The sequence below is a fragment of the Orussus abietinus genome, unplaced genomic scaffold, assembly GCF_000612105.2.
Source record: "Orussus abietinus isolate OABI.00-Male unplaced genomic scaffold, Oabi_2.0 scaffold11, whole genome shotgun sequence".
Classification (NCBI taxonomy): domain Eukaryota; kingdom Metazoa; phylum Arthropoda; class Insecta; order Hymenoptera; family Orussidae; genus Orussus; species Orussus abietinus.
In genome coordinates this window covers 1,650,863-1,677,019 of record NW_019396016.1, presented here as the reverse complement: position 1 = coordinate 1,677,019, position 26,157 = coordinate 1,650,863, and the positions used below count along the sequence as shown (strand labels likewise).

The window sequence follows — 26,157 nt, the reverse complement described above, 5'->3', positions numbered from 1 at the left end:
CGGTCGATAATTTCCAGGTTTCCATAGAGGTGGCCATAGAGCCGTTCGATTTTCGGGTCGCGTCGACCTTCCCCGAGTTTGCAGGTTAGGGACGTTCGGGAACCCTGGTAGGGGCTCTAGTCGTCGACGGTCGATCGACGAGCAGTCGTCGAAAAGGAGGTCAGAGGGCAATGTTAAGTCGCGAAAATGCGAAGAAGGTCGACCCGGAAGTGCGACCCAGACGAAGTCTCGGAAGGAAGTGCATCGGAGGGGCTGGAATCGAGAGTAAGACCGTTTCAGGGGACTCGGCAGCCCCGTTAACGATAGGCCGCATTATCGACGACCGGTAATGCACTTTCCTAAGTAGGTCGCCACCTTTGAAGAGGTCGGACGGAACGCGACGCTTCGTTACGCGGCACGGAAATTCCCAACTGCCTGACGTATGCGTGCGGTGTACGCGGACGTGGGCACGCGTGTACGTGCCGGAGAATTCGGGATCCCGAGTTCCGTACCCTCGTTACGGCCCTTCGAGCCCTGGCCGAGATTCCTCCCGAGGAACCGCGAATCTACCGCGATCCTCCGACGTTACGACGAGCAACCGCGTCCCCGTAAATCCCGCCTCGATGCCAGCTGATCGCTCGTCGATCGTTACAGGGACGTCTGGAATCCGGTGACTTCCGATTGGCGGATTTTTTAAGAGTCCCGGAGAAACCGGGAACGGCGATAAAGGGACGCCCAGTGAATTCTCGAAATAACGACCGAATTAACTCCTGATAGCAACGCGCGCCGCGGCTGGCCGCACGCCATTTAGCTAATTAAAAGAACGTCGCGAACGCGATGCGTCCTTTGACGTGTGCGGCAAACCGCGGCATAACGCACCCATAGAAACCAAGGTTTACCGGGCCGTTATTAAATTATCGCGTCGTTGCGGCGGGGTAATGAATTTCCCTAGCGCGCGTCCCGCCGAGTTACGCGGTTGACAACGCGCGGACGAGGCTCGGTGACGAAAGTGGATAAAGTTCCTTATACGCGATCTAAAGTTCGACCGCGCGTTTTCTACGCCGCTGGGCTTTGTAAAAACGCGAGGCAGAATTCGGAAGACTTTCGCCGTCGCGTTTCGTCTCGAATTAAAAGCTCAGCTTTTAACGACCACCGTCAACGAAACCCGCTCGAACCGCATCGGCCCAATTACCGCTCGATGCGGTTAATCCGGAAAGTATTCCCCGCGGAGTGCTCGGTCAAACTTGACTCCGCTTATCCTCTTAGGGCGTCGCGGCGTTGCGTGGTCCCTCGCTCGTGGGATTAAACGACCCGTCGCGGCGCCATTATCGACCGTACTCCGGGAAAATCGCAGGAGTCGAAAACGCTAAGTGAGGAACTTCCGGCCAACCCGGGGCGGTTCGTAAATCAAGAGGCGATTTGCGGAACCGTTATCGAGGCGTCGCGATAAGGACGATCGATCGGTACCCTTTGAGGCGCCGTTTTTGCCGATTGGTGTTATTTCGCCCTGATATACCGGGGAATCATAAAATGCAAATTAAATTGATGAGGGGCGGGGGCATAATGCATTTGGCACCTCGAGTCGAAAATTTCATCCTATTTAGGACCTCCGATTGTAGGTCTTATTTGGGTTAAAATTTTGACTCGCGCCGCTTGCTCGAGGAGGCGCGAAAGGGTGACTAAAAGAGGGTAGCACCCCCGTGGATACTTTCTCGCCCACGTTCTCATCCGAGTCTGGAATAATCGGCACCGAGTCGATAAGGATAAAGGAAGACCGGCGATGGCCGGTTCGGGTCACTCGTGTTCAGCCGACTCTCTGGCGCGCATACCGGAAGACCGGATCGATTAGAGATTCCCGGCTCGCAAATGGCTTCCTCTCTCCGGGCCATGGGATCGTAGATTTCCCGTGAACGCGCGAATCCTGGCTAGTGTCACGGCCTCGTTCGCGCGTCCGCCCGCCCGTCCGTCCGCCCACCTTCCGTCCGTCCATCCGCCCGTCCGTCGCGACGCTTCTCGACGTCGAGGTCGGAGTTCGGCTTCGGACCCTCGTCGGTGCTTTTCGAGCCGTCCTCTCGAGTCGCGGATTATCGTCTGCGAGTCTTCGACCCGTGCCAGTGGGTTCGTCGCCGTCCTCGAGGCGCGTTCCGAGGCCGGCTCTTCCCAGGACACGTATTTTTTCCCCACGAAGCGCCCCGTCCCTCGAGAAGTCGGAGGCGAGCGGCGTCGCGACGCTCCTTTCCGCAAGAAGGCGAGGCTCCGTCGAGAACGAATCCGGGAAGAGTTACGAGCGCGGCCGTACGTTCGGAGGACGCGGAGACGAGGTCCGGGAAAATGGAGGCTTTAATGACGACCCTAACGTTCCGGCAATATCTTTTTAAAGCCCCGCCGTTTCGCGGTCCTCCCGCGGTCTACCTTCGAGAAAACCTCGGCACGGATCGAGCCCGTAAACCGTTTGATCGTCGGTCGATCGCCGAAGTGCGCTCCTCCTAGCTAAGAAAGGAGTTCGTCCCGGGTCGGTTCCTCGTTCCGGGGAAAATATCCGAAATCGAGAAGGGTCTCGAAAGACGACGAAGGATCGCGAACGTCGAATCGGGGAGAGAAAAGAGACCGAGACCCAGTTTCGCCTCTTGCGGTCCCACCTCCGCTTTTTAATGTCTCCATTAGCATCGAAGCTATCCCCGGTGGAAACGTGCCCCTCCTCGCGGAAAATGTGCCTCTCCTCCCGGAAAACGTGCCCCTCGCCGTGGAAAACGTGCCCTAAGGATTTCGAGGTCTCTTTCTTGCCCGGAAGAACGAGCTCAGGGTGGATATTATGCGCGAAGGAATCGCTTCTTAGCCCGGCAAAGAAGCTTCTCCGTTAACTCCGGGAGTTACTCGGAGCTTATTCAAGGTGGCGAGTAGCGACCTACCCTAGAGATCGGATTAAACTCCGAGAAGTTGTGGAGTAATTCCGTGACTCGTTTCCGCAATTTCGGGGACGCTTTGAGAATTTACCCCGACACACCCTTTATTGTTAATAATTACGCGATATCGGCGTCGCGAGGTCCACACCTCGTGAGGAAGGATCCTCGCCCGAACATTTTGGAGGTTGATTGAATTTTTCTTTCTCAACGAAATAATTGTTTCTTGCGACTATATATTATTCGGGCAACCATATAAATTTGTTTCGGTCAACTAATTTTTTTTTCTCAGCGTGACGCTCCGAAACGGTTCCCAAAGACCGAGGAAAACCTCGTTTGTTATTCGCCGGGAGCTCGATCCAAAGCTCCTCCTCGAAGAAGGTACTTCCATACGTTTTACCTCGTCCGTGCCATAAATCATGGTCCTTCCTGCATCCCCTGCGTTCTTGCGTCTCCTCGACTCGCGCGACCCTCTCGGCGGGCCCTTCCGTTTCGAGATAATGGCTATCGAATCATTGCCCTTGAGGCACTGGAGAGTCTTCCGAGTCCGCGGAAACCGAAAGAGTTTTCCTTTCTTTCCACCTTTGTTCGCCCGCCTCTCGTCGACCGAGTTCGCCGAGGATCGATCCGGACGTTTTTGTCGACGAGGTCCTCGAGGAGTTCCCTCGCAGTTCCCGGAGCTTCCTTCGCCGCACCTCGATACGGTCGACCAGCCGATTTTACTCGGTCATCGGAGGTAAACTATAAATGCGACTAAGTACACGAGATGTTTGCGAAGTACGCGACGTTATTCGGGGAGAGCGACGCTTCGTCCCGCGCCATGAATCACCTCCGACGCTGCCGAGTACCCGACGTATCGTCGGCTAACAAACTTGCCAATATTCGTAATTAAACCACGTTTGCGCGATTACGGAAGCGTATGTACACGTAAGGAAAACCTGTATCGTGTTACCCGAGGAACTCCGTGGCCATAACGCGAGCAATATCCATGAAAGGCGACGTCGGTTCGGGGAAAGGCCGGCGGGATTAGAAAGCCGGGATAAAAAGTGCAGGTGGACGCGAAAAATGGAAATTGCGACGGCTCCGACAGATCGTCCGAATCGACCCGAGAAAAGGCGTCGTTAAAACGGGTTCCACTAATCGGAACTTTTTGCCTTTCCAGCCGTCGTGGATGAGGACTCGAGAGTACTGGGACGACAGCTTCGAGGCCCGCTACGCGGAGATGAAGAAGGACCCCACCAGGCCGCCATTAAAGGTAATGGTACCCGCGACATTGTACGTTAACAAAAGCCAACTTTAGGTACCGAAGACAGTCGCGAAAAGACGCGTAAACCATGATTGGGTTACGTAAAAGAATTTTTTTCAAAATCCTCCACCCTTTGAAACAACCACCCGATTGTGCTGTCCGCTCCCGAAAATGGCGAAACCGCCGAAAGTCATTCTTAAACGCGAAGGCAAACAGATCAATCCGAATCGTGTTGCCAAATTGGAATCCCGCCAGCCAGGGGGGTGGTCGCCCCTTTTCGATGGAGGCGTCTCCGGGGGTTTCGAGGGGGGGGTCCAAGATTCTCGCGTTTTGCCTCTCTAGGTGGCCGGTACCTCCGTATGGACTCCATCTTCCCACGTTCTCGTCAACTAAGGTCGGAAGGGACGGAAGCCAAGTCTGGCCGGGGAGTTTGCGAGGAAATTTGAATTGCCAATTTCAAAGTGGATATCCGGCCATTGTATCCGCATCGCCGTATATCCTGGTAAGGGGGGCTAAAGGATGGCGACGGGACTCCTGGATGACGGAATCGGTCGAGTTTCGCGAGGACGCCGGTCGTCGATTTTGATATCTCCAGTTCTTCTTGCCCGGAGGACGCGATATTTCCAATGGACTTGAAGGGCTCGCAGAAAATTCGAGGGGACTCCTCTCTGGCTGCGAGGCCGTCCTCGACGTCCAAAACTTCGAGGATCCTCTCCAGGCTACGAAACGAACATTTCGTGGGGGCCGGGACGCTCTCGGCGCGTCGTAATTCCTTGTTTCGGAACGACCCGTGTCGTAAACGCGACCCGCTTCGGGGGTCGATGTCGTTACGTCCGTACGGGAATTTACGAGGGTAACCGGGCGTAAAAAGCATTCAGGAGTTAAGGGTAAGGGAGAGAAAGTCGACCGGTCAGGGTCTCTTTTCGCTGGTTCGGAAGACGTCTAAGCTTCCGGGCCAGGACGCGTCCGCACACTTTGCGTGCACGATTACCTGTGCTTTCGGGCCGATACGTCCGAAGATAGCCCCAGGGGGTGACGTTAGACCTCGGAAGGGAAAGGACCAGCTTTGTTCTAAGGCACGTCCCGTTCCCTCTCGTGGACCAGCGCTGTCGCGTTTAGTCGCGACTCTCGAGACGTTCTCCCGGAGAGTCGCCGTTGGGCGCATCCGGGGACGGGAAGAGGCACGATAACAACGCCGGGAATAATAAGGGAAAAAGACGAAACGCGGACACGGTCGAGATGGCGCCGAGGTCCCGAGGGGAACGCGAGAGCTCTCGGGAGATCTCCTGGGCTCAAGGTCCACAAATTGAGCCAATAAGGCGCCGATCGAGCTCGAGCGTTCAATGGGAAATCGGCGTCGCGTCGGCCGGGAAAGCGATCGGGCAAAATTGGCGGAAAAGAGCGGCTCGTCGAGGGAAATTAATCGATGTCCTGCCGTCTCTCCCTTTCTCTTATTATACTTCCCTCGTTTCTTCCTTTTGCGCGGCCGGCTGAATTCGAACCTAATTGGGCGCCGCGGGGGTGTGCGTGCGCGCGAGGGCGAATTTAATTGGGCGTCCTTTACAAATCGAGTTGGAATCAAGCGGATCCGACGCGAGGCGACGGCCCTTCCGAATCTAATTCCGAGTAGTCGCTCCTACGAATATTTTTTCTCGACTCGGAATCCCGAGTCCTGATTCGATTAATCGCGCCCACGGATCTCGTTAAAGTCATCGAGACCCCGAGCGCGGTCTTCCTCGAGATCGCCCCCTCTTCGGGACGTGGACCAGGGAGTCGATTCTGGAGTTCGTCCGATCAATCTTCGCCCTCAAAATTGACAGCTTCGTGTACGGCTTTCAATCGTTGACCAATGACGCGACTTCGCAACGAGAAATTTTTTTTTTCGCGAACCTATTCGTACGCGGCAGAAATCCAGATGAACTCGGGAACCGTGTTCCCGATTCTCGGTCGACGGTCCCCCTCGTCTTCGACGGGCGCTCGTTCGAGTCCGTCGACGTAACGCGCAGGCCGTTCCATTTCGCGAGATTATCGGGCGCTTTAAGAGGCTCCGAAATAACGATCTCCTATTCTTTCCCATAAAAACCTCCGCCCTCCGCGCGCGGGATGTCGCCATCGCCGACGTCGTCCGGTTATAAACACGCCAATATCCCAGGATCCTCCCTTAACAAGGGGATGCCGCCGGCAGGGTGTAATATACACGGTCAGGGTAATATTACCCGGAAACACTGGGCGGCGCCGGTCGAGCCCGGATAGACGGTTTGCGGGCGGGTGGGACGTCGTTTTGGGAGATGATCAAATAAAACGATGCAATAAAAATGGAGGTAAAATGAAAAGCAAAACGGGGTCGGGAGGGGCGAGGCGTCCGGGGGGGAATCGACCCGCTGGGCAGGACTAAGCGCGACTCCTTCGGGATGAAAACCCTTCTGACGGATCGTCGAGCGTGAAACGAGTTTCTCGTGTGCTTCTTACACACGTTATGTACATGTCTTATATAATGTATCGTTTCGGCGCATGTACGCTTTTACGCGTCTACGTAAGAGCCGCCGCGTGATTTCCGAGCTCTAAAGCCCGGGGAGGACCGTCCGGATATAAAGGGGGAAAACCTATGCATATTTTCCCATTTTTTTGTCCCCTCGATAAAAAGTTACAGCGCTCGGATGTATAAATCGAGCCTCTTCCTTAACGGGATGAGAAGGACGCCTCGTACGAAATTTGTCTTAAGGGGATGCGAAAGTCTCATCCGAGGGGTCAGTCGCTCATAAAACTTTTCTTCGAACTAAATGTACCGAATCTTTTCAAACTCTACAACGTGACGTTTCCCTAAGAAGGGAGTTTTTTTCGAATTTTTTTTTTCCCACGAGGTGGGATTATTTGTAGAACAAAGCGCGGCATTAACGAGGGATTTATTACTCAAAGATCCCTCTTCGGTACTCGCCGTAGGCGGTAATAGCTATTTCGAAACTATTAACTCTACAGGTATGATATTAGTGCTAAAGGTGAGTGCTGAATACGGGCGAAAGAAAATATAGCCGAGACCAGGAATGAGCTTCGCGGAGCTTTTAAAGTTACTGCCGGCGGATAATTTCCACTCTCTGGAAGTCGTAAAATATGCAGAGTTATTTTCAAGGAACTTTATATCCCGGGAAAATGTCCCCGAGATCGGGGGAGGAAGAGATCGCGCGAAGCCGGTCGAATTAGCGGGGCGGATATTCGGCAAGTCGATTATTAGAAAATGGCTTTATCATCGAGATCGACCCCACTGACGGGAACCTCGTAATCTAGCTCCTTTTCGTCATCTCGTGCCGTGTGATACTTCTTGATAATTCCGCTTACACCGATCGCGTGTCTAGATTGCTCGAGCTGGTTACGCGGCCGTGATCGATAGGCAATTTTAGTTTGCATACCCGTTCGCCCGGTAATTGCGCGAGGTTATTAAGTTTATGAATTACGCGAGCGCGTTTCGCGAGTCCGTAAATGGAACTCCTAGGAATACGTAAATGGACCTTCCAAGAGTACGTAAACGGAACGACGCGATGCTAGGTTAGGTTTACGGTCGACAAAGTAGTTATCCGCGAGCCGATCGATTCTCACCTACGATCGGGCACGATCGATTTGCGAACGGTATGACGAGGATGTCGCGTGCCAACGGCGGACCGCGTTGTTACCGGAATTCCAAATATTCCGACGTCAGCCGTGTCGAACTGCTAATTTTGGTCGAAGACGAATCAACGTTCCCAAAGTGGAATTTTTCCGAAAAGTCTCGCGCTCAAGTTTTGCAATTTCGCGGGTTAGGCCAACGGAGAGCTCTTCCTCGACCTGGCCCGAAAGCGAGAGGAAACTTTCCCCGTCCCTCCCGGGGTTTGCTCGATTTCAAAACGGCGGGTAAAAGCAATATTTACCGGGGCTTACTGCACCGTGGGAACTTTTTTCAAAGTTCGGCCATCGGTTATTGCCAGCGATCGGGCACCGGGTCGCGCTCCTGTCGAGTAACGACGAGATCGAACTAAATCCAACGAGCGGGCTCCCCTATATTTTTCGACTCCAATTTACCAAGGACTCGTCCCGTTTGAACTCTACACCGAGAAAAAGAAAGTTTGGTTGATTTAAAGAAAATGATCTCTTGATGTGAGGCCGTTACGGTGCGTCGTAATTAAGGTCCGTTCGCGTTTCACGATCGTGCAGGCGACGGTATACGTTCACGGAGCGAACGATATAGGGATTCGATACCTCGAGAAGCGAGACGAAGTGGCGCCTCACCTTCCCATCCCTGAGCGAGCGACGCGTCTCCGCGACGGTGGAAGTTCTCTCCGCCATCTTTATCCCGAGCGCGAGGATCATTTCCAACGGAAAGGGAGATCGCGACGGAATCCGGAAGTCGGTCGTCGTTCCGGATCCTCCGACGCGTCGACGAGGTCACGTAGGACCTCGTTCCTCGCTGCTCCTTCCCCGGATTTCCTAGGGTCGGCTTTTCCGATACTCGGGCCCCTTCGGAACCCCGTGGAGACGACGAGGGGGACGACCAAGGGACGACCCGGACGAGCTAGCCCCGTCCAATAAATTCCCAACCTCGGAAGCCACTTCCTCGCCCTGGATTGAATTCTTCCCCGAAGGCGGCGAAATTCGATACGCGCCCCTCGCCAGCCTCGCGACGCATTCTTTCCAGGATATTGCATTCTTCCTCGGATAAGTGAGAACAACCCCCGAAACGCCAAGGAGCCGATCGCGGTCCGTCCGATAACGACTCGTCCGCTGGCGATCGCGACGTCGTCGACGACTGATAATTCCTCGTACCTTTTCTCGGCTCCCGAGTTTACGCTCCGATTCCTTTTCCGAATTCTTCCCCGTCTCTCGAGGTCTCTGGCGGCTGCTCGTCGAGTTACGGGGGATGATCATAAAGAAGCGGCCGTCGCGATAGGGGAAGAGAAATAGGCAACTCCGTGTCCTTGTCTCGGATAAGGACCGCGAGGTCGCTCCCGGCTAAATTCGACGAACGCGTCGGTTTCTTGCCGCGTCCCCCTTTCCTCTCGTTCGTCGAGGTCCTTCCAGGTCGCAGGAGCGACGATCGAAGTTCGGTCGGCCCGAACGAGGAGCAAGGTCCCTCTCTTCCTCCTCTTCCTGCCCCCTTCTAATTTCCACTTTTTTGCCGACCTACGTCCTCGGGGTGATTTATCAACGAATCCGCCGATCGCGACTCGCGGCCGTCTGCTCGGGCGGAGGGAGAGTGCACTTAGCGGGTTCTCTTTACCCTCGAAAGTGCGGCCAAAGTCGGCGGGGGTGTATCAAAGGGATGCCGCGCGCCCCTTTCACCGTCCATGCATACCAATAAGCCCGCGACCTCCGTCCCTCCTCCTCGGGCCGGGCCCCTAACCTCGACTTATTACCGCGCGGCTTATTACCCGCGAGGGCTTCCCACCTGTAATTAACGTCGAAACCTCGGCGCGCCGCCATTAAAACACCCGTTACGGCCCGTTTACGCGGTTTTTGCCCGCGAACCTCGCGGGCACGCGCCCGCCGTCGAAGCGGGAACGCCGAAGACGCGTCGCGGGAATTTCGGGGTAATTTCCGTCGCGCTGCGGAATTCCACGCGGGGCGCCTCCGCTCTTTACGAGCCCTACGGTCGAGCCGGCGTTTAACGAGCGACACCGTCGCGTTACCTGTCGTGGTGATATCCTTCGCCGCTTAAGGTGTTACGCAGGGGTCATTCCATACGGATATATCTAAATGTGAAAATATTCACAATATTTTTCTCCAAACCGGGGGCGTCGAAGTTGATCGACATTGCAATTACTTGTTGCAGGTGATCCTGGTCCCTCACAGCCACACGGACCCTGGATGGCTGAAAACCTTCGAGCAGTACTTTCACAGCTCGACGAGGGGGATCCTGAACAACATGGTGTCGAAGCTGCAACAGTGGCCCAACATGACCTTCATCTGGAGTGAGGTGTCCTTCCTGTCGCTTTGGTGGGAAAGGTGCGTTGTTCACTCCGGAAGCGAAAAGGAACCCGGGGGAGACAAATGGCTCGACCTGGAGGAAAAAGGGGAATCCATTACGTCTATGCTCCCTCCTCTTTCCGTCCTCTGAAGAGAACGAGAGAACTCCCCCGACCCGAAATTCATCGTGACCTCGGTCAAAATATTACGAGTTAATTCGAAGCTAACGTCGGAAAAGTCCGGGGCATTTTACGAGCAATTTGGCGGGGAACGAAGGTGGGTTTTCGCGAAGGGTATACGACTCCGCCGCGATCGAAGAACGCCTTTTCAATGGGACGACCTTTTAGCGGAGAGTCGGAGCCAACTCTTCCGTTGACGAGACGAGGGAGAAAGCTAAGTCGAGATAAAGCCACGGAAAAGCGCGACGTCGCGGAAAGTAGCGCCCTCGGTGGCGCGAGTGCCGATCGAAAATGCGCCCGCCTCCGGAAAAGTCGGGGAAAAGTCTCGGATAAATCGCGGCAGGACCCCATAGAAACGTCCCGTGATCGTAAAACCCGCCAGGAGTCGATCGACTCGATTCCGCTCGTCTCGGGCATCGTCGCGATACACCTGAAATGGTCCAAGGTGCTCCGAAGGCCGATACCAAACCCAACGTGGAAAACCAAACGAACGTTATCCTCCACTTTCCGTTCCTCCACTTTCCGTTCGAGACCTTTACAAACTTCTTATCCCGCGGCATAGGAGGAACACCGAGAAAAAATATTAGTTGACCGAAACAAATATATATCGGTGCCTGAATCATACATAATTGCAAGAAACAATTATTTCGTTGAAAGAAAAAAAATTATATCGTTGATTTAAACGACTTTTGCTAATTCTTGCTATTTCTCTGGACGTACTCGATCGCAGGATTTTGTCGTAGCGATTCGTATTTCTTTCAGTCAACGAACCTTTTTTTTTTCTCGGTGCAGCACCGTCTAGGAAAGCTAGGAAAAATGGGAATCCACCGTCGGGGATTCGGTTGCTCCGATGAATTAATTTGGTTCCACGATGAGGGAACGACGAGTTGTCTGAAAATTCATAACTCTGGATTTTGGAATAAATAACCTCGCGCCTTGGTTATTCCGGTCGACCCGAAGACCCGTTGGGGGTGGAAGTAGATATAAACGATAAAACGATACGAGGGAGCGGAGGCTACTCTCGGTCGCGACGCGACCCGACGTACATAACGCTTTCCCAACGTTCGTCGACGTTGCAGTGCCCATCCGACGAAGAAAATGGTGGTGAAGAGACTGGTGAAGGAGGGCCGCCTCGAGGTGACAACCGGTGGTTGGGTGATGACCGACGAGGCCACGTCGCACGTGTACGCCATGTTGGATCAGCTGATCGAAGGTAAGCCGACAGGACACGAGTCCTGGACATTCGCGGGGGTTTTCGACGGGTCGAAGACCTCGGGCGGAAAGTTCCCCAGGGTTTAGGGAGCGCGACGGGCGGATGTTTACTCTTCGCCCCGCTACCGCCCCGCGGAGACGGAAGAGTCAACCGAGAGGAAAAGCCGGAACGTTCCGAGAACGAATGGGAGCCAGGACTCTCGACAGGGAATATCGCTTATCATATTTCCAGAGAAGCGGATATCCCTCTTTCTCCGAGGGTACTTTTCCTCCGTCCTCCCCGGAAGGAGCGAGTTTTTCCCAACGTAAGGTCGCGGTAAATTCGCGGGTCCTGACGCCGATTCGTTCCCAGGATCCCCTCGAACCGAGCGAAAGGGAGGAACGATCGAGGTAAAAATCGAGATCCCAGGACGCGGCAGGTAATTCCAGACCTTGGAAAGCTCGGGAAACGGATGGCACGGTAGGTCGCGGAAAACGCTTCCAGGCCGCGTCCAACGTGCGGAAATCTCGTCGAGGCTCGCTTCTCGGACACGCCGAAAGATTGGATTCCGGATTCGGATACTCCTTCCTCCAGGGAATCGAAACCCCCCGACCTCGTCTCGGTCCTCGGCGTCGATACCCTCGATCCTGGACATCCTTGAAAGTTTCTCGATACTCTCGGGTCTCTCCTTGGAGACGAGCACCCCTTTGAGCTCCTGGGTCGTTTTCGGAGAAGGTATCGCCATCCGGGATATCGTTCGAGATATCACCGCAAAGAGCTTGCTCGATCCTCGAGAAGGGCTCCTCGTTCTCCATGGTCGGCGGTTTTTCGATTTCCTTCGTCAGGACGCGCTCGGAGTCCCTCCCTGCGATCTGAAAATTCGAGAGGAATCATTTTAATTTTCAATCGCGATGCTTCGATGCGGCGCGACGTCAAGGCTTATTGATTCCTCGCCGGGAAACCAATCGCGAATGTCGTGATTTGACCAGATCGTAAAATCGAGGCGTCTCCGCGGATTCTCCCGAACGAGGGCGTTAAAGAAAATCGAGGGGAAACGTTAAAAGCTCGTCCGACGAGGCGAACGCTAACTGGCCGAAACATTTCCAGTAACGTTCTCGAGGTTTCTCTCCTCTCTCTCGCTCTCTCGTATCCGACGCAATTCGGACCTAATGGGTAGAACGAAGAGCCTGCCGCAAGGCACTAGGTGGGAGCCAAGCCCTCATTTGCATCGGAATGGACGCCGGCGTTATCCCAGTTGGCTGAAATTTCCCGGCCTATTTTCCGAATTCAAATAACGCGCCTCGAGAGGATCCTAGGTCGGATCCTCGAGGGAATCCTGCGACCTATCCCGAAAGTTCGATGCGTTCGATCTCGCTCCTCCGCGCCGGGTCTGACTCGGTCCCGATAAGAGCCGAAATCGACGAAACGTCCCCTCGTTGCCGTCCGATTTCTTTATCCAACTTTGGAGTGTGATTTTTGGCAAAACGGGATAGAATCTTCCAAGGGGTTCCTACAGAAGTAAGAGAGAGGGAGAAATACTTCGTCCCCCATGGCGTCCGATTAAAGGAGTGCTTTCGCGAGGGTCTCCCTTTTTACCGTCAATAATAAGGGAGACGTTATCGACGGAAAGGACGCGCCGTAGGCGAGAGAATTAATTGGGGAGTCGGAAGAGAGAGAGAGCCGGAATCCCTTTGCCGATTGTCCCGTTTATTTGTCCCGACGGCTCGTTTTAATTAAGAATCGATCCCAGCCCGATTGTTCTCTCGGACAAGGACGTTTTCCTGGGCGAAATCGACGGTAGACTCGGAAGTCCGCCCTCCTAGGTCCTGAGGGAAGTCCTTCGGGAGGACACGGAGATGCGCTCGCTACGAAGGAGAGCCAGACTCGAGGAACGGGAGGGAGGAAGAAGGAGAAAGAGGGATACCTAAGGGAGCCGGACGAAAGTGCATCCTTTCGCGAGATTAACTTCGATCGTAGAAACGGGGACGAGACCGTTTTATGTTTCTCGGCTGATTAGATCCTTGGGCCAATTGCGCCGGGATCGGGATAATCCTGGCCGATCCTTAACGAGAACGGTCGTGGTTTGCGAAATTGCCGGGAGGCCGTTCCTTTCTCTTCCACGTACCGGCCACGTCCTGGCTCCTCTTTTTTTCCCCACATTTTCCCCACGTCTCCGAATCGTCGATCGGTCGTTGTCACACGAGGAGACTTAAAGGGATGCGAAAGTGGCATCTTACAACCTGAATATGTAGGCTATAAGGAACGTCCCTCCACCCATAACATTTAATTTTTAATCATTAAAAAAAAAATACCTATAAGCAAATTTTTAAACGATTCAAATTTTATGGGTCTCAGGATCTCCCTTATAACTTTCACGTTCACGTTGTACAGTTTGGAATTTCTCTCTCGTATTTCTTAAGCGGGACCTCTGACCCCACTTTCACCTCATCTTAATCTCCGAAATCGTGCGGATTCAGGGGGTGGCGTTATCAAATTTTGAAGCAGCCTCTCAGCAGGGACTCGCAGCGTGCCGGCATCGATCGATCGGTCGGCCGAGTTATGGCCGTCCATTACCGCGACGCCGAGTAAATCCGCCGATAGGCTGAATATTCGGCCGGACGTCGCGGTAGCCGAACGCACGGACGCACGCCCGGCAGGCTAGACAATGGCGCGAGTATCGGCTCGGGATAATTCGACTCCAGTGCTCCAGCTTAACACCGAACGCGCCGCGCACTAATTACGCCCGCTACAAATTGCCGCGCCGGTTAATCGCACGGCCGCGTCGCCGCGGCGTAATCGTCGCGGCCGGACGGAGCGATCGCGGAGCAGATTTCCCGATTTCCCCGGGAAACCGTAGAGAGGCCGAACTTCGAGCTCGGATTACCGGCTCGTTCGCCAGGAAACGGAACTCCGACTACCCGTAGACGGTGCGGACGCATCTTGCATAACTGGCGGAAGTGCAGCTATGCGTTGCATCGAGATGCCGGGCTTACCGACCCGAATTCTCCTGCCTCGTCGCGGTCTCGCGCGGGATTTCGGAGTTCCGGGGGGTGAACCCGAGGCATCGATTCTCCGTCGCGACGGTCGCGTCCCCGAGACCGAAAAACCCGCCTATTGTCTATTTTTCCACGGTCGACGCCTCGAAATTACGCGGGAAGTGTTTTTCTCCGACAACCGTGAGGTCCTGCAAATCACGGGAGGGTCGAGCGCCCTTAATGCTCGCGTCTAACGAGTCGCAATCGGGCGAGCTCACCGAGTGCGGTTTAATGGTTTGTTCGCCGGTATTAGGCCCTCCTTTCGACGGGCGCGTAATAACGCTTCGTTACGGCGACCAGCGACGGTGTAATTTGCGACTCGGCGGCTTCAACAAATAATTAAAGCAATTTCCAAGCCCCTCTCGGAGGCCCTTCCGGAACCGAGCTGGACGAGGCCAGCGGTCCAAGACGAAAGCGTTCCCTCCAGGCCGGACCTCGACGGCCATTTTGATATTTCAAAGGATTCGATGACTGCAGAGCGGATCGAGGTGTCGTTACCCCGTGAAAAATCGTCCGAAGTACGTCACGAGTCAATCGGATTCGGGGCTGCGTTGAAAAAAATCCTTCCGACCGTCTCTTTCCCATTTTCGCGCCCGACTTCACCTCGATTCGTTACGTCGGTCAACCTCGGTAATTATTGCGTTACTCGATTCGTCGTTTAATCCAGGGCACTCGACGAGTCCCGGTCACCGCGATTCGACGGTTCGAGAGATCCGCGAGCGCTCGCGAGTCGTGGGAAATCGATTAATCGTGTAACGCGGAAGATTCCGAGGATTTTCCCCCGCCGTCCTCTCGGCGGCCATGGCGCCGGCGAAACAATGGTGCGACGCGTTCATTGCTACGTCCTTGGAATTACGTCGGTGCATCGCGATTTGCGCAAATGCCCCCCCTCTCTCTGAACAAGGACCACGGGAGGCTGCGAAACAAAGGAGAAAAGGGATCGCGACCGAAGGACGACCGGAAGAGCGATGCAGGTTCGCGCGCGAAACGCGAAGCGAGTCGATCCGCGATTGTTCGTTCCGAGCCGGCGACCGTGGAATTTCGTTGGGCTCGATTGAATTCCGAGGAATTGCCCGTCGCTTCGGTGGGAAGTTTGTCCCTCTTCCTGTCGTTCCCACCGTGGAGCGGTTACGGGACCCGAAGAATCGGTGCGCGACCGCGGAGGAGTCGGACGTGCCGCCATCTTGGATAACGAAGGTTGCAGACTTCTATAAGTACCATACTCCATTCCTATAAGCTATACGTGAAAATCCCGATTTTCGGCGACCGATGAAATTATTTGTATCATCCGACAACGTTTCGGTCCCCGTGGTCACCTATTCGCTTAGTAGGCGGGCTCAAAAACGCCCAGCTGTAAATTCGAGAGCGAACGGAATCTATTCGTCCGAATGTAAACGCGTCGGTGCTGCTACTGTCGGGGGGAGGGAGGGGTGGACGGAAAAACGAGCGGCCTTGTAAAAGCAAAACGCGTCGATTTGCGAATCGCCGTTTCGCTCTGTCGCGGGAAACGGAGCGAGCCGGTTTTCCGGGCGTTCGCTCGCCAAATTCCGTTTGACTTCGTTAAAACTGCACACCGGCATCGTCAGCGCTTTTCTCTAATTTTCCCGAAGCGCGTTCCGCTAACCAGCGGCGCCCACTTTCCCGCTCCGATGACGGGACGGCGGTGACGTTTTGTTTTCGACCAAACGAACCCGAGCTGACCGTGCATCGAGCCAATCGGGCCGACCGTTCCAGTCTCTAACTTTCTAGGCGAATCAGCTCGGTACCTCGTACTTATCGAACCGAAGATTCGACGGCAGCGTCGAGTCTATGGAAACGGGACGAAAAAAATGGCCAAACCCCGCAGTTTAGGACCCTCGGGAAAGTCCCGAATTCCCTCCTTAGGGTCCCCTCCCTCGTTTCGCGAAACGCGAACAGACGTCCGGCGAGATCCTACCATTTCGGGGATTAAGGTGGACAAGTTCCACGGGAAAGTTTCCGTTCGTGGATTACGAAGACTCCGGGTTGCTTTGGTGCGCCAGGCCAGCCGGAAGTGGAGATCAGGGGATGAATTAACCGCTGGGAAAACGATTCCGCGAGGGACGCGATCTCCTATCCGTGGGTTCCACCTTGAAAATACAGGAAAGGATGGAATTGGATATATTACGTTAACTACCATCGCCTTCGACTCTAGTTAATTCCATTAGTCACCGCGCCTCTTCTCCGAGGATTAATTCCAGGGCACGCCGAGGAGGCGAATTCCCGAATCGCGGTGAATTATTTCCCTCGGACGTTTTCCGAATTTCGGTTTATTTTGCCGACCGCTCGTCGGTGCGGTGACGAACCCGAGCCCCTGGAAACTCGCGATGCCGCGGCTAACCGCTTTTCGATACAGTTTCCGGGAACGGGCGAAACTCGGCTCGACGAGTTATCGAGTACCTTACCGACCGCCGATTAATCGATTTCTATTAAGGTACCGGACGAACCCTGGGTACACCGGTACCACCGCATCCTCGGCAATTGGCTCGTACCCCTGTCCGTGAATCCGGAGGAAATTCCCTTCGCCGTTCTCGTCCCTTCTTTTCGAGCTCGCGGTGGCGCGTCATCCCTTATACGCGGCAGCGTCAACGTGGCGGTGTCAACGCGGCACGGCTAACGAAATAAAGCCCGCCGTCGAGGCCAGTAATAATTGGCTATCGATCGGCCGCTAATAAAGCAGCTTCGGCGATCTAACGTGTACAGAGGTGCCAGCCGGCACAGCTGCGACCGCGACCATACCTGTACTGCCCGTGACACTGGGTTTACGAGAACGCGTTTCCCGTTTCGCGCCAGCTCGTCCGGACGAGAACGAGCGAGATCGATATTGAATCGACCCGACGCTCCGTCGAGCGAGCCTCGAAAGCACGGGCGTTCATGCGACCTAGGTCGCGGATCGGGTAGAATTACGTCCTACGTACACGTCCACGTGCTTCTTCCAGGTCACCAATGGCTGAAGACGAATCTGGGCGTCACTCCGGAGTCGGGCTGGGCGGTGGACCCGTTCGGGCATGGAGGGACCATCCCGTACTTCCTGAAGGCTGCCGGCGCTTCCGGCACGGTGATCCAGCGGATTCACTACGCCTGGAAGCAATGGTTCGCCAAGAAGCAGTTCGGCGACTTCGTGTGGCGTCAGCCCTGGGACCAGACCGGGTCGGCGGACATGCTTACGCACAACCAGCCCTTCGACATCTACAACATCAAGCACTCGTGCGGGCCGCATCCCCACGTGTGCCTGAACTTTGACTTCAGGAAGATCCGGGGAGAGTACACGGAGTACTCGGTAAAGGCGGTCGACATCACCGAGGTGAACGTCAAGCAGATGGCGGAGCTCCTCCTGGAGCAGTACTCGAGGACGGGTTCGCTGTTTCCGCACAACGTGGTCCTGATGCCCCTGGGGGACGACTTCCGGTACGACCACCCTATCGAGTGGGACCAGCAGTACACGAATTACAAGATCCTCCTGGACTACATCAACAGTCGCAAGGACGACTACCACGCCGAGGTCGTTTTCGGCACCCCCCGGGACTACTTCCGCGAGGTGGAGAAGCGAGTGGAAAAGTTCCCGACCTTCAAGGGGGACTTCTTCGTCTACTCGGATATCTTCAGTGAGGGCAGACCGGCCTACTGGAGCGGCTACTTCACCACGAGGCCGTACATGAAGATCCTGGACCGGGAGCTCGAGGCGAACCTCCGATCCGCGGAGATCTTGTACACGGTTGCCTTGAACATGGCGAAGCAGTCCGGGACGGATATAAAGCTCTTCGAGACCTACTTCGAGAAGCTCGTCAAGGCCAGGAGGAATCTGGGTCTGTTCCAGCACCACGACGCCATCACCGGTACATCCAAGTCTTTCGTAATGAAGGATTACGCCTTGAAGCTCTTCGAGTCCATGTCCGACATGACGAGTCTGCAGAGCTTCGTCATCCAGTCTCTGGCCGGTGCCGGAGTGAAGGGTAACACCGTCTTCGTCCTGCCCGAGTCGGACCGGGACAGCTACGAGAAGCTGCCGAAGAAGATCCCGATAACCGTGAACCCGAAGGAGACCAAGAAGATCGTCCTGTTCAATTCCCTCGCTCAGCCGAGGGAAGAGGTGATCACTCTGAAAGTGACCAGCTACAGGGTCAGGATTCTGGATCCTCGGATGAGCCCTATATCTTACCAAATCGTTCCCGTGATGAACGCGACTGGTATAACTCATGACGTGTACATCGTGCTCTTCGTGGCCGATTTGAAGCCCCTGTCCATCGCCACGTATCACCTCCAGCAGATCGATCGAGTCCCCACCGAGGCCATGTCCACCGTGTACTGCAACAGGTGCGGCAGAGACAACGTCTTCCCCATCAAGCCCATGCAGTCGGGCGACGTGCAGCTGGAGAACCAGCGCATGAAGCTGCTCTTCGACGGTCAGTCGGGATTCCTGAAAAGAGTCACTCGTAAGTCGACGGGGAAGATCATGCAATGCGCGATACAATTTGCGGCGTATCCGTCCGCTCAGTTCCACAGCGGGGCGTACCTCTTCATGCCCGACCCGAATCTGCGCGACACCGACAAGGACGTGCTGGAGGCCTACACGCCGCACCAGAAGATCTACATAGTCTCCGGCTCCCTGAGCTCCAGACTCACCGTCGAGTACGGGAAGCTCCTAACTCACCACGTGGCCATCTACCACCAGGAAGGCGGCCTTTCGGAGGCCATCTACCTCAGGAACATCGTCGACTTCGAGACTCCGCCGAAGAACAGGGAGACCGAGATGTTCATGCGCCTGCAGACCGATATCCTGAACGGCGACCCGCCGCAGATCTACACCGACTTGAACGGCCACCAGATGATCAAGAGGACCAGGATAGAGAGGATCGGCATCGAGGGTAATTATTTCCCGATCACGACGATGGCGTACATAGAGGACACGACCCACCGGTTGACGCTGCTGGTGAACCACGGACAGGGAGCGGCGAGCTACCAGCCAGGGTGGCTGGAAGTCATGCTGGACAGGAGGACGCTGTACGACGACTCCAGAGGCATGGGCGAGGGTCTCCTGGACAATCGAAGGACCGTAATCAAGCATTGGCTCCTGCTCGAGGACGTGGTCGGGGAGAAGGACCAATACTCCAGGCCTTCCCTCTTCGCGAATCGACTCAGCAACGCCTTGAACTATCCCGTCGACATGTTCGTCGTCGAGGCCGAGGAGTCCGAGGTGAAGATGGCCCCGGAAGTCCTGCTGCTCACCCAGAGCTTCCCCTGCGACCTGCACCTGATGAACCTGAGGACGATCCACGATCAGAAGCTCTCCCACTTCCCCTCGAACAGCGCTCTCATGGTGTTGCATAGGCAAGGGTACAGCTGCGCGGTGGGAACCGCCACCGTTCCGAAGAATTGTCCTTTGGGGGACAAGATAGCGCTGGGGACGACCTTCTTCGGACTGCGCGTCAACGTCACTCGGACCTCGTTGACGGGCACCAAGGTGCAGAAGCACCTGAAGAACGGCCTTCGGGACGTCGACGTGCCTCCTATGGAGCTGAGTACCTACAATGTACACTTCGTCCAGTGAAGGTTTTCGTCTTCGGGAGGTTTACGCGCGTTTTTTATATATATTTTCCAATAATTCCATTAGATTCGGGCGGCAAACGCGGACGAGCGATCGGTCGCGTCGATGGATCGCGAGGTGTATTAAAAAGTTGACGACTTCTCGGAGAAGGAAACGATTAACGGATTTAATGACGTAGGGGGTGTTCGAACTTTGCGTCGTCCTACCTCTGAATGACTTGGGAACAAAAAAGTGATTCCCTGTCCGACCCGATGAGCTTGGCGACGATCGCGAAGGAATCATTCAGCACTTGAAACAGGTACCACGTGTAATGTTGTACATATCAGCCGGGACTTTACTACGAGTAACTTTATCGTGCTAAGGGAAATATTGTAAAGCTCACCTATTTTCATATCTCAGCCGTTTTATTCATCAAGGATCTCTCCGAGGAAAGAAAAGACTTTGGGCGAAATCCGATCGCGATGGATGTAATAAAACGAAGACGTCACAAGAGCATGCAAGACCTTTGCGATCTTTATGGCGACGTTGGCAGCGTCTTGCAGTTCGCGATGTGTGCAATATTAGGAGGGAAAGAAAGGAAAGAAAGTCTGGGTTGGAGCGCCGATCTTCCGCATCCTTGCCGGTCGCTTTAAGTAAATTTCGTAACACCTTAAAGCGAACCAGAGAAATGATCTTAAACGCTACCGTGGAAAGCATTGTAAATAATTCTAATTAATTACGTCAACTCATTGCGAGCTTTACCTCTAAACGTTCACGGTGATTCACTAGGTCAAGTTGCCAATACTTGGAAATTGGGTATATTTCTTGGGACTGAGAAGAGAACGATTTAATAGAGTTGGCTGGCTATGATATACTCTCCAGAGATTGTTCAGTGATTGCGCGCACTTGGCAATGGACCTGTCGCGTCGTGTGAATATATGACACTCGGGTAATGTGTGTATTACTTCGTTTAAATCAAGATGAGTAATAGGTACCAGAAGGCAAATGCTCGCTGGGTTTCTTTGTTGACTTTGACTCCCTGCGACGAACCTTGGGCAACGGTTAAGTACGTGGGTGTAAAACTGCCGGAGTAATTCTTGTAAGGGCGACAGCCCGTTAACGATCTATTTTATAATCGTAAAGTCACCGAGATCTTGAAACACTTCCAAGGTATTCCTATGGGGAAAAAAAAAAAGAAAAAAAAAGAAGCGTTTTCTACATTTTGCAAAGACGTGTAAGTATTGTACAGTAATAACTTGCATATACATATTATCTCGGAATATCGTGTACGAATTAAATATACATGTATACATATGCATATACCGTTAACTCAAATGTGCTACTGCCTGCTAACAAGGAATGTTTTACATTTCCAAGACAGATATAAAATATTTATTCGCTGCCCGGTAATAGCACATTTGAATATAAATTCTCACTCGTTGCTCCTGCCTTTGCGAATTAATGTTTCATGTATATACAATTTCCTCTCGCTTTTGAGATATTCGAAAAATGGAGGGATAAGAGAACGACGTTAAACTCGTGGGGCCCTTTTTACTCCCATGTACTCGACTAGGAGCCTCAGACGTTTCGCGTCGCGTGTAGGGCGAAATCGCGTTAATGAAATACCACGAAGAACGGTGGGAAATCCTCGCTTCGCCGACAATTCTTTCTCGGAACTTGGTCGTGTACGAGCATGCGAATCGAGTCGCTTCTGACTTTCAAATGATCTGCATTCCGTATCGTATATTTTCCTAGGCCAACGCGAAACACTTGTACCGAATAAGGGTAAACGCCCGGGAAAGGTATCGTGCAGGTGCCGGACGTTGGAAAAATTCGTATTAGGAAAAATTAATTCGACGGTCATTAACGAAAGCCAGGCGAGGACGTTAGTACCCCGTTTGTATCCATACTGTAACATACTACGTGTTTTGTGCTGTCTGTAGAGAAGAAGATATACGTACACATATTATTTATATACACACCTAGGCGCATGTTAAAACAGATATATGTATATAAAAAGATACGTATATTTGAGGCACTCGCATCGGCTATGTCGAAACGAATGGCAGAGATCTCCGAAAGGATCGACAGCATCGCGCGACTATATCCTGTTATTCGTTGTCGGTGTCGTCAATTCGCCCGTAACTATGACTAATCTTACGTTAACTCCTTAAGTTACTATGTAGTATTATATTTATTGAAGAAATATAGCGAATGATTTGGTTCGATCGTACCAGCGAGTACTTCTTCGTAATCCGTCTTCAGGGAAACGGATTTTCATTTTAATAAAAATCTGGAATTTGTCATCGGGTTACACGTAAAATCTGGGTACCGTTTCAAGCATCCGACGAACACGAAAGGGGTTAATAAAATGTACGGTGGTCCATGAAGAGCAAGAAGTCCAGAGAAATACATTCGTATGTATTCACCGACCAATGAGAATTATTTATACCTTGTTACGTCGACCGCAGGAAGGAGAACCGACGTACTCGTACCCCGTCGACGCGGTGCGATCGTCTAAACCGAAGCGGAAAGCGGCGAGAGCGAGGATACACCTTACCGCAAGAATAATATCTCCCTCTCGACGTTGGACTCGGACCGTGGTCGTTAATCGTTGTACGTACGCTTCCCCTCGAGTAACGAACTTCCGTACTTGGGCTCTCTTCCGTCTTTGAGTAGAACTCCCGAGTAGCCCGACCCATCGAAGACACGCGATGCCGTAATTATACGATTCGCCGATTCGGACGAGGACTCCGTCTCGAGGTTAACGTTCCCGTAGTCTTCCCGCAGGAGCGACGGGATCAAAATCGCCGGTCGGACCAATGGTACTTACCATTTCGAAACTACGACCCTCCTTAGGTGTTAGGTCGCCGCCATGGGGCGGGGCGGAGAGGCAGGCTCGCCGAAGCCATTGATAAAGCCCGAGTCCCTCGGTAGAAAGGAACCGGAAGGGATAGGTAATTAAAAGTTGCGACGACCGTACATACCCCATCCCTGGTCCTCTCGGAGGCCGCGCTTTTCTACTCCGACCCCTTTCTCGAAGGAGCTCCAGACGGAGTACCTCAGGGGAGCGTATCGATACTTTCATTACCTCGACGTCTCGGATCTTCCCTTTATTACGCCGAGATCGATACCTCTTCCGCTGCATTGCCGCGAGAATTCCTTAGAGTCGCTGCGTTAAAGCCGTCGCTGAAACGGACGTCGCTGCCTCTCATCGCCGGGTGGATGGTCCAGGTCGGAGGGAAAACTCGGTCCTGGAAAATCGACGGGCCGTTTAAAGGGCTGCCTCCGAAACCGCAGCCTCGCCGACCGAGTTTCGGCAATCGCGGCCGCTCGACTAAACTTCCGGCGGCCGCTTAAGGAATTTCAAATTTCGTTTGACGTGCCAAAGTGCCGTGCTAATTTATATGGAAATGCGGCCGACGTGGATTATAAATCGCGACTTTACCCCTGCCCCTCCTCCTCCTCTCGCCTAAGCGAGTTCTCTCGCAAATTGTTCGACGGTCCTTTTCCACCCTAAGGACTCGGTCTCGCTCCGATGGAAAACTATCCTCGAGGGTACCGCTTTTAGGCGTCACGAGTATTCCGCGCACCAACGACTGGACTTTTCGGGAAAGAGTCGCGATAAGGGAGAAATGGCAGGTGAACGTAAAAAGCGGCGGTTTATGAGACCGACTCAACGCGGAGAGCGCTCGTCGAGTGCGGTCTCGATGTCAAAAGTTGGCGTTAACTTCCGATGACGTACCTTTATTTCGAGGCGAGCCTCCCCCTGCGCAGTTACTTCGAATGTTTATCCTGCCCCCGTGGAGGAAAACTTCGGTCCATTTAAGTTGTTCTTGCGAAGAATAGCTCGATTGTTAGGAAGTTTTATACCGGAAGTTGCTTCCCTCCGAGGAGAAATTCGAGCGATCCCTTCTCAAAGGAAGGACGTAGACATCCTCGCGGGTGGTGCTCGAGGGTTACGTATTGCACCGACGTAGACTTTTTTCCATTACATCAATTTTTTTCTTTTAGTTCTATCAAGTATCAGATTATTCGGCGCACCCAGTTTGGAGAAAAATTTTTATTTTCGCGTATTGATATATACAGAATGACCCTTTCGCATCACCTTAAGGACCCAAAGGGAGGCGTTGCGAGAGATTAGTCGAGCATGAATTACGGTTAAAGCGGAGACAGGAATTAGTATGTGCGAACGAGAACCAGTGAGGAGCTCGGCACCGGCTAGCGACGTTGTAGAAAGCATTAATATTTATCGAGGTGATTTTATTAAAAGAGGCTTTCGAGTAGACGCCGTCGAGTCGACGTTGCGAGTTCGTGCGAAGAGCAGAGAGCTGCTTTACCGGTCGAGCCTCGTCAAACTTTACTACAAGGAACACGATCAAATCGGCCGTGAGACGACCTCGTTCAGACATTTCGGATTAACCTTTACATTTTCAGACGCACGCAACCTATCCAAGCCTCGACTCTGAATATTTCGGCTGAAACCGTAAAGAAAATAAAGGACGTTTCTCTCCGAAGATGATTAAAAAATTAATAAACCACTGTTATTAACCCGATCGTATTTAAAAACGAATTTATTTTCGGCGATCTCGTTTTACGGGACGACCAATAGATCTCGACACTTGACCCTGCCGACATTGACCACTTTAAAACTCCTTAATTTCCATTCATACGCAATTGATGCATTTAGACGCTTTCGTTCCCGCCGACAGGATGGGAGGAGAAAATTCCGACCGTAATATACCGTCACGTTCCCAAGTATTTCGTGCTGTAAATCGGTAAAACTATCCCGAGAAGTATAAAAGCCTTTTCCGGCATTTCCAGTTTATGTGTCATTTCCGCCGTGCCAGGGAATTTTTCTCGTTCAATAAAGAAAGTACATCGCAGCGGACGAAAAGATGCCATTGTGCAATCGCTCTTATTAGTCACGACCTACACGTAAATTGCATTAAAACCGTATCTCCACCTACCGAGATAACCTTTGTAGGTTGACCGTGCAAACCACTGCTTACTGCATGCCCGAAACGAAATTCTATCACGATAACAGGTTTCGCGTTTAAAACGAGACATAAACACGGCGAGCTGCGCAACATTCTTTCGGCCGAAAATAACCCGGCAGATAACGAACAAAAGGATAGACTGTGGGTGGTCATTTATTTATTCCGTAGGAGTAGAAGGTCGTAGAGAAAAGAATCGCTCCCCTCTTGTACGAATCGCCCTCCGTGTAAAAAATTCAGAACGGGTACAGCATTGCAGGGAAAAGTGCCGAAAAGTAGCAGACGCCGGATAACCTTATCGACACACGTGGCTGGCTGGGCAGAGGACGCCGATTGCGAGAAAAATAGCTTTCGGCGTACTTCCGATACGGTACGAAAAATATCGACCCTCTATCGGATCTGGGGTTTCGGAATTCGGCCTCCCATGAGATAAGCAAGAGCGCGTACTTACGCGGCCGCCGAGCAAGGTCACGGCCGGAGTAATCGATGACGACGCGGTATTCCTTATCGGTCGCTTCTCCTTCGCTCACTCATCGTCCTCTCCTCGCGGCCGGCTGCGCAACCCCACGCACCGGCCAACCCGCCTTTCATCATCGCGCCCGTAATCGCGCCGAAAACTTATCGGCGCGTCACCGTCAGTCGTCGATCGTCGCGTTCGGTGCTCGGCAGCGGCCAGTCGCGAGGAATTCCTTATTCCTCCTTCTCGGTACTTACCCTGTGGAAGCTCGATCACTCGGGGAAATCGGGGGAACAGCGCAGAGGAGCTACCGAGCGTCGAAGAGCGCTAAGTGCAATCGATCCCGAAGCCACCCGAAGCGCCGGCAAACTCGTCGAAACGTGAATCGCCGAAGGCACGCGCTCGCAGCACCACCTCGCGGCGCAGTCTGGCAACAGCGACCCGGCGTGCAGCAGCGGGTCGCGAAACGCGCCAACCAGCGCTCGACCCTCGAAAGAGCGCGCGTGCGCGCTCCTCCGCGGACGCGGTGATTTTTATTTTTCACCACGTGGGTGTCCTGTCAGACGTGCACGGCGGTGTGTAAATCGAACGTGTTCCGTGGCCGTGGTCGGTCGCGTTGCGCGGTTCGTAGCTTGGCACACCTGCGATTGGTCGGCCGCGGAGGCACGACAGCGTTTAAAAATAAAATTAATTCTCCAC

General features: G+C 53.5%; 1 protein-coding gene and 1 long non-coding RNA gene across 3 annotated transcripts in view; one reads left to right on the top strand and one right to left on the bottom strand.

Moving 5' to 3' along the window:
* Nucleotides 1-22,237, top strand: part of LOC105704024 (alpha-mannosidase 2x) — a 64,416-nt gene extending 42,179 nt beyond the window's left edge. For both annotated transcript variants that reach the window (XM_012432859.2, XM_012432861.2), the window contains exons 4-7: nt 4,042-4,134; nt 9,923-10,095; nt 11,315-11,448; nt 17,420-22,237. In XM_012432859.2, coding sequence (XP_012288282.1) covers nt 4,042-4,134; nt 9,923-10,095; nt 11,315-11,448; nt 17,420-20,028 — 3,009 coding nt within the window. In that variant the 3' untranslated portion in view covers nt 20,029-22,237. The remainder of the gene's footprint in view (nt 1-4,041; nt 4,135-9,922; nt 10,096-11,314; nt 11,449-17,419) is intronic.
* LOC111674383 lies at nt 10,070-17,486 on the bottom strand. The gene is made up of 3 exons (XR_002762423.1): nt 17,399-17,486; nt 11,879-12,299; nt 10,070-10,150 (listed from the first exon to the last, which is right to left on the bottom strand). It is a non-coding gene; the product is annotated as an uncharacterized LOC111674383 (long non-coding RNA).
* Nucleotides 22,238-26,157: the final 3,920 nt, after the last annotated feature.